Source organism: Scyliorhinus canicula, chromosome 9 (genome assembly GCF_902713615.1).
Source record: "Scyliorhinus canicula chromosome 9, sScyCan1.1, whole genome shotgun sequence".
Lineage (NCBI taxonomy): Eukaryota > Metazoa > Chordata > Chondrichthyes > Carcharhiniformes > Scyliorhinidae > Scyliorhinus > Scyliorhinus canicula.
The window spans coordinates 112,373,845-112,387,423 of NC_052154.1; the positions used below are offsets into that span (position 1 = coordinate 112,373,845).

Consider the following 13,579-nt stretch of genomic DNA (forward strand, 5'->3'; position numbering starts at 1 on the left):
AAAACTCCACACGGACAGTGACCTGGGGCTGGGATCGAACCTGATCGTCAGCGCTGTGAGGCAGCAGTGCTAACCACTGCGCCACCATGCCTCTTTGAACAAACCGAGTTAATCCAACCTCTCCTCATAGTTAATCCATACCAGGCAACATCCTGGCAAACCTCTTCTATATCCTCTCCAAAGCCTCCACATAATTCTGGTAGTGTGGGGACCAGAATTGAACACTGTGGACACATAGCGAGGGGGAATTGTCGCAAGCTTCCCAGTGCTCGGCCCAGCGATGCCGGCAATGCAATTCCAGGTTAATTGGTCCAGTTAACAAGGCGCAGGCTTGAAGGGCCGAAGGGCCTGTTCCTGTGCTGTAAATTTTCTTTGTTCTTTGTTCTCATGGGCTTTTCGCCGTAAATGATGGCTCGCCAGCTGATTCGTCGGAAACCGTACTCGCCAGCCCTCCACTAACAAGGTTGAGCAGCACTTAGTGCACTTGCTCAGCCAACCAGCTCGCAATAATGACGCCAAGGAGACCAGCCCCAAGATTTGGGGACGCTTACCTGGGGAGGCTCCTGGACGCGGCTCAGGCCAGGAGGGATGTCTTGTTTCCCCGGGGGTCCCAGAGAGTGAGCCACAAGGCAGCCAGTGTACGACCAAGAGGACGGGCCAGCAGTGCAGGAAAAAGGTCAGTGACCTACACCGGGCAGCACGAGCGAGTAGATACCCACCCGCGCCCCCGACCCATCAGATTCTTCCGACACACGGGAGCATCCACCCCAAATTCCCCAAGCGATCCCCGTGCCCCCCCTGCTCCCCTTCTCCCACCACTGTGAACCACACGTGTGGCTAACGATGCCCTCGCTGTCTCCTCAGGAAAAGCTCGCCCACAATCGGCAGGAGAGGGTCCAGGCTGGCGGCCGGGTGCCAGACACAAGAATCCTCACCTCCCTCGAGGAGCGTGTCCTGGAAGTGGTCGAGGACAGATCGGTCACCCTTGCGGAGGCTGGCCGACGCCGCAGAGGTGAGGAACCACCGGACTCCACCTAGTGGACCTGTCAAATGTGAGTTGTGATTGCCTTACTGACTGACCCTTCCCTCCCACTGACCACATCTCCATGGGGCTGGTTTAGCACAGGGCTAAAGAGTTGGCTTTTAAAGCAGATCAAGGGAGGGCAGCAGTACGGTTCAATTCCCGTACCAGCCTCCCTGAACAGGCGCCGGAATGTGGCGACTAGGGGCTTTTCACAGTAATTTCATTTGAAGCCTACTTGTGACAGTAAGCGATTTTCATTTTAATTTCCTCCAGCAGACGGTGCCAGCCCATCCTGGGCGGCACCCTCTTTTGATTCTGAGGATAACACCTCTGAGGAGAACTCCGATGATGCCATCGTAGTCATGGCACAGCCGTCATTCTCACCCCCCAGTAATGCAGATACACGTGCCTCGGTGGGCATGTTAGTGGTCAGGCCCCTGGGGCACATTCTGATGAGCACCAAACCGCTGGTGACACATCTGGTAGAGGCAGGAACCCCCAGGCGAGACAGCAGTCAGAGGGCTGCTGGATATCAGGACCCAGCTGGGTTCCAGCCTCTGGAAATAGGTTACCCTGAACTGATGAAGACAATAGGGAGCGGCCAGGATGTTCAGAGGAAGATGTCAGCGTCACTCCAGCAGATCCATCGCAACTCGGAGGAGTCCCAAACGCTACAGGCGCAGGAAATGGTGCAGAGGCCAACACTGCTAGGGTGGTGACCGTAATGGAGAGCCTGCCGCACGACTATGGCGCCATGAAGAAGGTATCCAAGGCATCGCGCAGTCAGTGACAGTCATGGCTGAGAGTCTCAGCAGAGTGTCCGGCTCGCTGGGGAATGTCGCCCAGTACCAGGCCAACCTTGATGAGGTTCTGCGGGATGTGTCCCACTCTCAGATGGGCATTGCCGAGGCGCTGTGGAGCATGTCCCCATCACCAAGGAGTATTACTGAGAGCTTCGACACCATGGTGCAGACCATGGGGAACCGCCAGGGCTGGCAGAGCCAGATGATGCAGTGGCAGCCGGGGCTCGCAACAGCTGCCCCTCTGTCCCAAGGTGAACCCCAGGGCTCCAAGGGCACCGATCGGGAGGAGGGGGTCCTGAGTGCCAGGTCAGACCTGTACCATGGAGTGACGACAGTGGGCACCAGCTCAGAGTTCCACTCCTCTGATGAGGCTGCTTGTCAAGGTCAGCACACGGGGCAGGGTGGGACGGCTGTGCATGTGCTGCCAAGTGAGCCGGGGCTCTCTGTCCACAGAGCCCTCTGACGACGCCCACAAGTCCCTAAAGACCTGCTTGTTAGGTGAATTGGACATTCTGAATTCTCCCTCTGTGTACCCGAACAAACGCCGGAATGTGGCGACTGGGGGTTATTCACAGTAAGTTCATTGCAGTGGTTTTTAAAAATAAATTTAGAGTACCCAATTCATTTTCCAATTAAGGGGCAATTTAGCGTGGCCAATCCATCTACCCCGCACATCTTTGGGTTGTGGGGGTGAAACCCACGCAAACACGGGGAGAATGTGCAAACTCCACATGGACAGTGACCCAGAGCCGGGATCGAACCTAGGACCTCGGCGCCGTGAGGCAGCAGTGCTAACCCACTGTGCTGCCCGGTCATTGCAGTGTTAATGTAAGCCTACTTGTTACACTAATAAAGATTATTATTACTTTCATTTGCAATGCAGGCTGACCACCGGACCCGTGGCCCATCTCTCCAGGAATCTGCCCCTCGCCGTGGCACTCACCCACATTGCGGCTGTGGACATGTGCCTGGAGCTGTGTCCCATTCCCTGGGTGTTCGGATGTTGGCTGTCGCATGGGTGTTGTTTCCTCCCACAATGTTCAAGCACGGTGTCCAGGCATCAAGGTGAGATTGGGGCGCTGGGCAATGACTCCCACATGCTACATGGCCAGCCCACCCACGGTGATCCACTTGACAGGTGTCCAAGTGCTCACTTAACCAATTCCCTATTTGCAATAGCCTTCAGCTGCACAGCCTGAGGCCTCAGCAGTCTGTTGGGGGGTATGGGTAATCGGTGCGGCAGATGGGCAGGGGTTGCGCCTGGAACGGGTACGTATGATCCAGGGATTGGCATGGTAGTGCCATGAACAATTCCCCCCTCCCCTCAATAGCAGCTCACCTCTGCGGAGCGTCCCCACCCCCAGCTGAGCACTGGTGTGGCAATCCTAGTGCCCCCAGTCTCTTTGCATGTGAGCTAAGATGACTACTCACCTCGACGCCCCACAGAAGCCCTTCCGCCAGGTTCATGTTTTACAAAAGGCGTAGTAATCGGCGCCAGCATGAGAACTTGCTGGTGAGGCCACTGAAGGACAGGAGTCCATTGGATTTGGGATAGCTCTCATTAATTGTATGGAAATGGGACTCAAGTGGCGATAATTGGTTTCTCGCCACTCTGCCTGACAATGTGCTTAAGAGTTCTGCCATTTACTGTATATTTCCCACCTGTATTAGATCATCCAAAATGCATTACCTCACACTTGTCTGGATTAAACTCCATTTGCCATCTCTCCGCCCTTGTCTCCAACTGATCTATATCCTCTGACAGCCCTCATTGCTATCTGCAATTTCACCAACCTTTGTGTCGTCCGCAAACTTACTAATCAGACCAGTTACAGTTTACTACAAACAGCACAGGTCCCAACGCTGATCCTGTGGAACACCAAGAGTCACAGCTCTCCTTTCAGAAAAGCACCTTTGCACTGCTACCCTCTGACTTCTATGACCGAGCCAGTTCTGTATTCATCTTGCCAGCTCATCTCGGATCCCGTTCAACTTCTCCTTCTATACCAGTCTGCTAGGAGGGACCTTGTCAAAGGCCTTACTGAAGTCCATGTAGACAACATCCACTGCCCTACCTTCATCAATCATCTTTGTCACCTTCCTCGAAAACTCGATCAAGTTAGTGAGATCGACCACCCTTTCACAAAACCATGCTGCCGTTTGCTAATACGTCCACTTGCTTCCAAATCGGAGTAAATCCTGTCTCAAAGAATTCTCTCCAATAATTTCCCTACCACAGATGCAAGGCTCACCAGCCTGTAATTTCCTGGATTATCCTTGCTACCCTTCTTAAACAAAGGAACACCATAAGCTATTCTCCAGTCCTCTGGGACCTCAGCTGTAGCCAGTGAGGATCCAAAGATTTCTGTTAAGGCCCCAACAATTTCCTCCCTTGCCTCCCTCAGTATTCTGGGCCAGATCTCATCAGGCCCTTGAGATTTATCTATCTTAATGATTTGAAAGACACTCAACACGTTCTCCTTTTTCATCTCAATGTGACCCAGACTTCTACACGCCCTTCCCCAGACTCATCACCCAGCAAGCCCTTCTCTTTGGTGAAAACTGTACCTTGCCATTTCCTCTGGCTCCATGCATAGATTCCCTCCCCTGTCCTTGAGTGGACCAACTCTTTCCCCGTCTATCCCCATGTTCTTTATATACATATAAAAAGCCTTGGGATTTTCCTTAATCCCGTTTGCCAATGATTTTTCAGGACCCCTTTTAGCCCTCCTGACTCCTTGCTTAAGTTCCTTTCTACTTTCCTTGTATTCTTCAAAGTCTCCGTCTGCTCCCAGTCTTCTAGTCCTTAAAGTGCTTCCTTTTTCCTTTGGACAAGGCCCACAATGTCCCTCGTTTCCAAGGTTCCCAAAACTTACCATACATAGAACATAGAACAGTACAGCACAGTACAGACCCTTTAGCCCACTATGTTGCGCCGACCATTATCCTAATCTAAGATCAACCTAACCTACACCCCTTCAATTTTCTGCTGTCCATGTGCCTGACTAAGAGTCGCTTAAATGTCCCTAATGATGACTCCACCACCTCTGCTGGCAGTGCATTCCACACACCCACCACTCTGTGTAAAGAACCTACCTCTGACATCTTCCCTATACCTTCCTCCAATCACCTTAAAATTATGTCCCCCTTGTGACAGCCATTTCCACCCTGGGGAAAAGTCTCTGGCTATCCACTTTATCCATGCCTCTCATCACCTTATACACCTCTATCAAGTCACCTCTCTGCCTTCTTCGCTCCAGTGAGAAGAGCCCTAGCTCCCTCAACCTTTCTTCACAAGACATACCCTCCAGTCCAGGCAGCATCCTGATAAATTTCCTCTGTACTCTCTCCAAAGCATCCACATCCTTCCTATAATGAGGCGACCAGAACTGGACACAATATTCCAAGTGTGGTCGAACTAGAGTTTCATGCAGCAAAACCTCGCGGCTCTTAAAACTCAATCCCCCGTTAATGAAAACCAACATACCATACGCCTTCTTAACAACCCGATCAATCTGGGTGGCAACTTTGAGGGATCTATGTATGTGGACTCCAAGATCCCTCTGCTCCTCCACACTTCCAAGAATCTTGCCTTTAACCCTATATTCAGCATTCAAATTCGACCTTCCAAAATGAATCACTTCACATTTATCAAGGTTGAACGCCATCTGCCATTACTCAGCCCAGCTCTGCATCCTATCAATGTCCTGTTGTAACCTGCAACAACCCTCAACACTATCTGCAACTCCACCAACCTTTGTGTCATCGGCAAACTTACTAACCCACCCTTCCACTTTCTCATCCAAGTCATTTATAAAAACCACAAAGAGCAGAGGTCCCAGAACAGATCCTTGCGGGGCACCACTGGTCCTCCTTCAGACGGAATACTTTCCATCCACTACCACTCACCTTATACACCTCTATCAAGTCACCTCTCTGCCTTCTTTGCTCCAGTGAGAAGAGCCCTAGCTCCCTCAACCTTTCTTCATAAGACATTACCTCCAGTCCAGGCTTCTTTCAGCCAGCCAATTCTGTATCCGGACAGCCAAATTTCCCTGTAACCCATGCCCCTAACTTTCTGAATGAACCTACCATGGAGAACCTCATCAAATGCCTTACTGAAATCCATATACACATCCACTGCCCAACCTTCATCAATGTGTCTCGTCACATCCTCAAAGAATTCAATGAGACCCGTGAGGCACGACCTGCCCCTCACAAAGCCATGCCGACTATCTTTAATCAAACTATGTTTTTCTAAATAATCATAAATCCTATCTCTCAGAATCCTTTCCAATATTTTGGTCACCACAGACGCAAGACTGATGGGTCTGTAATTCCCAGGGATTTCCCTATTCCCTTTCTTGAATAGGGGAACAACATTCACCTCCCTCTAATTATCCAGTACTACTCCAGTGGAGAGTGAGGACTCTCGCCAACGGTGCAGCAATCTCCTCCCTCGCTTCCCGTAGTAACCTTGGGTATATCCCGTCAGGCCCAGGGGACTTATCTATCCTGATGCTTTTCAAAATTTCCAGCACATCCTCCTTCTTAATATCAACCTGTTTGAGTCCATTAACCTGGTTCACACTGTTCTCATGGCCAACAAAGGTCCCTCTCTCTTGTGAATACTGAAGCAAAGTATTCATTTAGGGCCTCCCCCAACTGACATTTGAAAGACTCCCAAATACACGCAGATATTGAATTATCACAAACATCCACCCCCAATCCAAATTCTTCCGTTCCTGCCTAATATTGTTATAATTAGCCCTCCCCCAATTTAGCACCTTCTTCACCTGAAGACTACTTTTTAATCTTTATCCAACAGTACCTTAAAACTCACTGGTCACTGTTCTGAAATGCTCCCCTACGGATCCTTCAACCACCTGGCCAGGCTCACTCCCCAATACCAGGTCCAGTATGGCCCCTTCCCTAGTTGGACTATCTACATGTTGTTTCATGAATCCCCTTGGATGCTCCTTACAGACTCTGTCCCATTCAAGCCCCTAACACTAAGTGAGTCAATATAGAGGAAGTTAATAATTGCTTTTGCATCATTCCAAAAATCTGCCTACGTATCTGCTCTTCTATCTCCTGGTGGCTGTTGGGAAGTCTGTAGTAAACCCCGACATTGTGACTGCACCCTTCCTATTCCTAACCTCTACCCATATTGCCTCGCTGCTTGAGCCCTCCAAGGTGTTCTCCTGCAGTACAGCTGTGATATTCTCCTTAACCAGCAGTGTAACTCCCCCACCCATTTTACATCCGCCTCTATTTGGGCAGCAGGGTAGCATGGTGGTTAGCATAAATGCTTCACAGCTCCAGGGTCCCAGGTTCGATTCCCGGTTGGGTCACTGTCTGTGTGGAGTCTGCACGTCCTCCCCCTGTGTGCGTGGGTTTCCTCCGGGTGCTCCGGTTTCCTCCCACAGTCCAAAGATGTGCGGGTTAGGTGGATTGGCCATGCTAAATTGCCCGTAGTGTCCTAATAAAAGTAAGGTTAAGAGGGGGTTGTTGGGTTACGGGTATAGGGTGGATACGTGGGTTTGAGTAGGGTGATCATGGCTCGGCACAACATTGAGGGCCGAAGGGCCTGTTCTGTGCTGTACTGTTCTATGTTCTATCCTGCCTGAAACATCTAAATCCTGGTTGAGCTGCCAATCCTGTCCCCCAACCAGTCTCTGTAATGGGAACAACATCACAGTTCCAAGTACTAATCCAAGCTTGAAGTTCATCTGCCTTACGTTATACTTCTTGCATTGAAACAAATGCATTTCAAACCACCAGTCCCGCTGTGTTCAGCAACATCTCCCTGTTGGTCTTCCTCAGGTCTACTCTCTAGTTCCCCTCAAGTAAATTCACCTTTGCTTTGGTTCCCACCCCCTTGCCACTAGTTTAAACTCTCCCGTGTGACACTAGCAAACCTCGGCCAGGATATTTATGCCCCTCCAGTTTAGATGCAACCCATCGTTCTTGTACAGATCCTAACTACCCTGGAAGAGATCCCAATGGTCCAGATGCCCAGAGAAGCAGTCGAGGCTCCTTCATTAAATGTTTTCAAGATAAAGATAGATAGTTTTTTGAAGAATAAAGGGTTATGGTGTTTGGGCGGGAAAGCGGAGCCGAGTCCACAAAAGATCAGCCATAATCTCATTGAATGGCAGAGCAGGCTCGAAGGGCCAGATGGCCTACTCCTGCTTCTTATATAACTGAAACCCTCCCTCGTACAGCAGCTGTACTATCGTCCTATTTCTAGCCTCACTGGCACGTGGCACAGGGAGTAGTTCCAAGATTACAATTCTAGAGGTCCTGCTTTTGAACTTTCTACCCAACTGCCTGAACTCCTGCTGCAGGACCTTGTCACTCTTCATGCCCATGTTGTTATGTACCACGTCCTCTGGCTGATCACCCTCCCCCTTCAGAATTTCCCCTGCCCATTAAGAAACATCCTGGACCCTGGCACCAGGGAGGCAACACACTATCCTGGAGTCTCTTTCACATCGACAGAAACGTCTATCTGTGTCCCTGACTATAGTCAGTCATAAAGAAACACACCTAGCCTCACCCACGTTCAAAATCTTAAGCACATCAGGAAAAGATCAACATGCTATATCTAGCGTTGTGTTTACTGAACACGGGCTACATGTTTGCTGTGTGGAGTTTGGTGTGTGTGTGTGTGTGTGTGTGTGTGTGTTAGAGGGATAGCATCAAACGGAGGAGGAGAAAAAAAAGAATGTTTTCATGCAGTCAAACTCTACTTACCTGGGAGTAATCATCATCATTGGAGCTGTTGTATCGAGCAACATCATTCGTTAGAGTCAAGGAATGCTCCAAAGCCAGAGGCTGCGTTTCAGGGCCACTAAAACTATTTGGATAATAGTTTGGTGCTCCACCTACACCAGAGAACAAATAGGTTTTACTTCATGATTACACCCATTTTCTTTATGGGAGGTCAGCAAGACAGCAGAGATGAGACCATAGGATATAGGAGCAGAAATATGCCATTCAGCCCATTGTCTTCTCCGCCATTCGATCATGGCTAATGCGTTTCTCATCTTGCCTTCTCCCCGTATCCCCTTATTAATCACGTGATGCCCCGCATTATCAGACATACACTGAAAACCACAAACTAAATTCTATAAAACCCTTGCCAACACCCATAAAAATGGCGTCCCAGCAGGAGGCAATACTGTAGTTAGCTTCACATGAAACGTTCCTGGTTATCATTGATCATTAATTTCTCCATTTAGCAGACAGAGGTTTACAATGACACCAGAAGGCTAGTCAAGCTGTTGATTTTAAATAATGCGACAGTACGTCTGGGCTTGCCTACATGGTTCCGAGAGCAGCTCACGCGCCAGGTCAGGATGATACTCTCAAAAACATAACACTGCCCTGGGGATTTTTCTGACATTCGTTTTCACATACATGAAGCAAACAATTCAAACTCATATTGGCAGAAACCAAATAGCAACTTAACTGTTTTGGTAAGGAATGGAAAGCACAAGTTAATAGGAGTTGCACAGGGTATTTTTCAAAATTCCAACTGAAAATCATGCCCTGAAAACAGCTTAACTGGTCTTTCAACTCAAAGTGATGTTTATACCACTCTTATCATAAAATAATCCTACCCCTATAATTAGACCTTGTTCTTTGAACTCCTGGCTCTCTTTTCAATCCCATTATCGCTGTATAAACAGCTAAAACCTGTATGCATGAAAGCAGGTTAGTTGCATACTGTTGAAAGCTATTCCTTAACCAGCTACCCCTACCTCACTCCACCAACTGCTAAGGAATTAGAATGACACCAAAACATCAGGCATTAGCGGTCTTTACTGTCTCCTCTTAAAAGCAAGGAAAAGCGCTGGAAACTGTGTCTAATGTTCAAATGTGAAGCTAGGCAGGATTACATTACTCTGATCAATTATAAGGGATCAAAAGGCAATTGCTATGGAAACGATGCGATAGCTCCATGCTTTGTGAAATAAATACTTCCCAGCAACGTTCACTGGTGCCTTATTAACTGCAGTAAAGTTTTGAAAACCCAGTCTGGTTAATTTGTAAACCTTAGGAGTACAAAACAACAGCTCAGATTTAAATCGGTGGGGATGTGAGGAAATTTGAGGTTTTTCATAGAATGCTGCAGTGCAGGAGGTGACCATTCAGCCCACTGAGTGAGCACTGACACTCAAAGAGCACCCTACCCAGGTCCACACCCCTGCAACTGCACCTAATCTGCACATCTTTGGACCATGGGAGGAAACTGGAGCACCCGGAGGAAACCCACACAGACACGGGGAGAAAGTGAAAACTTCACACCACACAGTCACCCAGGGCGAGAATCGAACCCGGGGTTCCCTGGTGCTGTGAGGCAGCAGTAATAACCACTGTGCCAGGACTGGAAAATTGTCGATTACAAGGGAAGATTGGCTAGGCTGGGGTTGTTTTCTTTGGCACATTGTGGGTGGGGAAATTTAATTGAGGTGTATAAAATTACGAGGGACCTAAATAGAGTGGATAGGAAGGATTTCCCTGAGCAGAGATCAATAACCAGGGATCATAGATTAAAAGAAATTGGTAGAACGATTATAGAGAAGAATGGAGGAGAACTGGTTCACTCAAGGAGGGATGAGTAGAGGTCTGGAAATCATTATCTAAAGGGGTGGTAGAAACAAAAACCCTCACTGCATTTAAAAAGTACTTGAAGTTCTGTTACCGAAATGACAATGGAACAAGAGCTGGTAATTGCAATAAGCTGGATAGTTCCTTTCTGGATGCCATAGCACGATGGGCCAAGTGGCTTCCTTCTGTGCAGTATGATTCTATGAAATGTCTTCTTTTTACTGGACTGTTTTCTTCCATTTCACTGGATTCCAGCTCCCCTTCAGTCTCTTTGGACAATGCACGAGCATCAAACCTGCTCTCGTGGTCTTAGCTTTCCCACAGCCCAACAGAGTAGTCACTGTAAGAAACTGCAGGACGATGACACTTCAACACTCACCATCACTGCAGTGCCTCACACACCCGAGATTTTGTTGAAATGCCAAGCCTCTTAGGGGGAAAAAAAAATCACCATTTCATAACCAAGAGAATATTTGCTCCCAAGCTGCCAATTGCAAAACCAGGCAACCCCAGCAGAGTTTACCTTCACAATGAAACGGATCTGGAAAGTGCCTGTGGCACTACAGTCACAATCTGAAACGCAGCCAGCTGCTTATTGGGAGACACGCTGAAGGATTGGTGTAAACTACTGGGCCTATATTAATAAAACGAAAAGGCCAAGTAGCATAAAAGCTGATCCTACCAGGGAAGGTTGGGGTGCTTACCCTGGTTATCAGTTGAGCACATGGGTCCATCTCGCTGGTAATTAGCTACACGACACTTAAATGGGCAGTTCACTGGAAGCTGAAGATAGTTAGCACCCAGGCGGTGCCTGTGAGTATCCGTATATGAAAACAGGCGCCCCTATAAAAGAATCGGGAGATATTAAGTAACACACAGATCCCACAGCGCTAATCAATGGATTTATAACCCACCTTTTAGTGAGAACCTCTTTTTTTTTCAAAAGTTTAAAATCTGGAATCCCTGAAAAGCAGAATGATTGCCTTCAGGAACAATGTGAATAAAGCCATCTCAGTACAACTGTGCATAATTTGCACGCATTTGCATTTCATTCAGTCAGCACCAAGAGACACAACTATAAATGTAGGTTAGTGAGCACCAATTATTTCTTTCATTCCTACTTTGGTCTCTCAGAATCCCCTCTTTCTCCCCATCCCTGCCACACGCAAAGTTTGGAGATCTGGGAGGAGGGGGGGGGCCTTGCGAGATCTAACTAGATCTCCAAGACATCACAATCTGGATGCCATCCTGGGACCAAGCCTGGCATAGTTAAAAGACCTTAAAGCACTTTTAATTATGCTTTCAGAATATGGAACGGCCACCCAGCATCCAACAGCCTCACTAAGGAGACCGTAGCCAAGCACTGCTCAGTACTAGCCCCCACAAACTGCAACCAGGCGAAATGGTGTCCTGAACTCTTCCTGCAATGAGGGGCTCCGCTCACCGGAGCAGGAAATGACACCAAGTGCAGCATGAAGGGCGTTCCCCCGTGGGAGCCAAAATGGCAGTACATGGTGGGGTCATTCCCAGCGCTTGTAATCCCGCCCAGGACTCGGATTATCTTTGGTTCAATTACACCCCACATCTTCCCATTAAAGCTTCAATAAATTGGTTTAAGCTTTAGCAGCATGATCCTGACCCTTTCTTCCCAATGCCAATTCATCTCATTCCCCTTGAACAATATAATCCAGGATCATTCCTCTGCTTCCTGGAGCACACCAAATCTCAATCAGAAAGATCAAAAGAAATTAAATCAGTTTCACTCTTACACGAGGTAGTATTTAGATGAGCACTTGGAAATGCCATAGCAAACAAAATGAAATGAAATGAAAATCGCTTATTGTCACAAGTAGGCTTCAATTAAGTTACTGTGAAAAGCCCCTAGTCGCCACACTCCGGCGCCTGTTCAGGGAGGCTGGTATGGGAATTGAACAGTGCTGCTGGCCTGCCTTGTTCTGCTTTAAAAGCCACCTATTTAGCCCAGTGTGCTAAACCAACTCCTGGATCTAGCTACGGATCAAGTACTGCAAGTGGGATTAGAATAGATAGGTGCTTGATCGCTGGCAGAGGCATGATGGGCCATAGCTCCATGAGGGAATACTTTGTGGAGGACAGCGTTACAGCTAAATGTAGTCAAGGAAACCCATGCTTTCAAGAAAGTCATGGTAGCACGCTGACAACTGAAACAGAGCATATATAGGAATGTGATGAATTTAATCTATGTGTGTAAAAGATTTTCAGGGGCGGTGGGAGATGAATGGATGGATGGATGCATCAACAAACAGAGCCACAGAATTACACAAAGCAGACTCGACCCATACTCTCTCATACCAATCTTCCAAACCAGCCATATTCCTGATCTGAATTACACCATTGGGAAAAAAAAGTAATATCTGTTGGTCTCTCTCAATGCACACGAGGAGGGAAAGAAGAGCATTTTCTGGCAACTTGAGTGTGATTCAGCAACCGGCATGGATCTGGGCCTGCCGGGCAGAACAATTAGAACAGAACCCCACATAAAAGTAAACCCCAAACCCAAGCTCAAAATACAAAAAAAACTTTTAACCCCAACAGGAACAGGAAAATGCAAACGTGAACATGGAACCAAGGCCAAAAAAGAGATTCGCACTGGACAGAAACCATTCTGCAATCCAGTCGGCCCACTCCAGAGTACAAGTTCGCGCAAAAATGCCGATAATATCATCAACCCTCATTTAGAACATAAGAAAGTAGGACATCTGGCCCCTAGAGCCTGCTCCGCCATTCAATGAGATCATGGGTGATCTTTTGTGGACTCAGCTCCACTTTCCGGCCCGAACACCATAACCCTTAATTCGGCATTCATTTCAATCTCCCCGGCTTCCCAGGAATTACCCAACTCCCCAGCAGGAAATCACGAAGGTGTTGTTTAGTATTTTTCAAAAACTCGAAGCTGATGTAATGGCTACTGAGGGGAAGCGAGTAGCTATTTCCATTTTCCAGCATGCAGCTCAAGGGCATTGAAGCTGTTGCCCCAGTGGTCGGGAGGGGGGCGACGACTCAGGGGCCTGAAGCGTTCTAGGTCAGGGATCGCCCTGGCCGTGGAGGCAAGGCTTTGCCTTCAATCCATCTTTAAATATAACAGGGGCAACCA

The 13,579-nt window shown here is 48.3% G+C and overlaps 1 protein-coding gene across 1 annotated transcript in view; it reads right to left on the bottom strand.

The window, feature by feature from the left end:
- cat (catalase) overlaps positions 1-13,579 on the bottom strand; it is a 77,798-nt gene that overhangs the window by 20,676 nt on the left and 43,543 nt on the right. Inside the window, exons 9-10 of the mRNA XM_038807412.1 lie at positions 11,151-11,289; positions 8,587-8,717 (exon numbers count right to left, since the gene is read on the bottom strand). Coding sequence (XP_038663340.1) covers positions 8,587-8,717; positions 11,151-11,289 — 270 coding nt within the window. The remainder of the gene's footprint in view (positions 1-8,586; positions 8,718-11,150; positions 11,290-13,579) is intronic.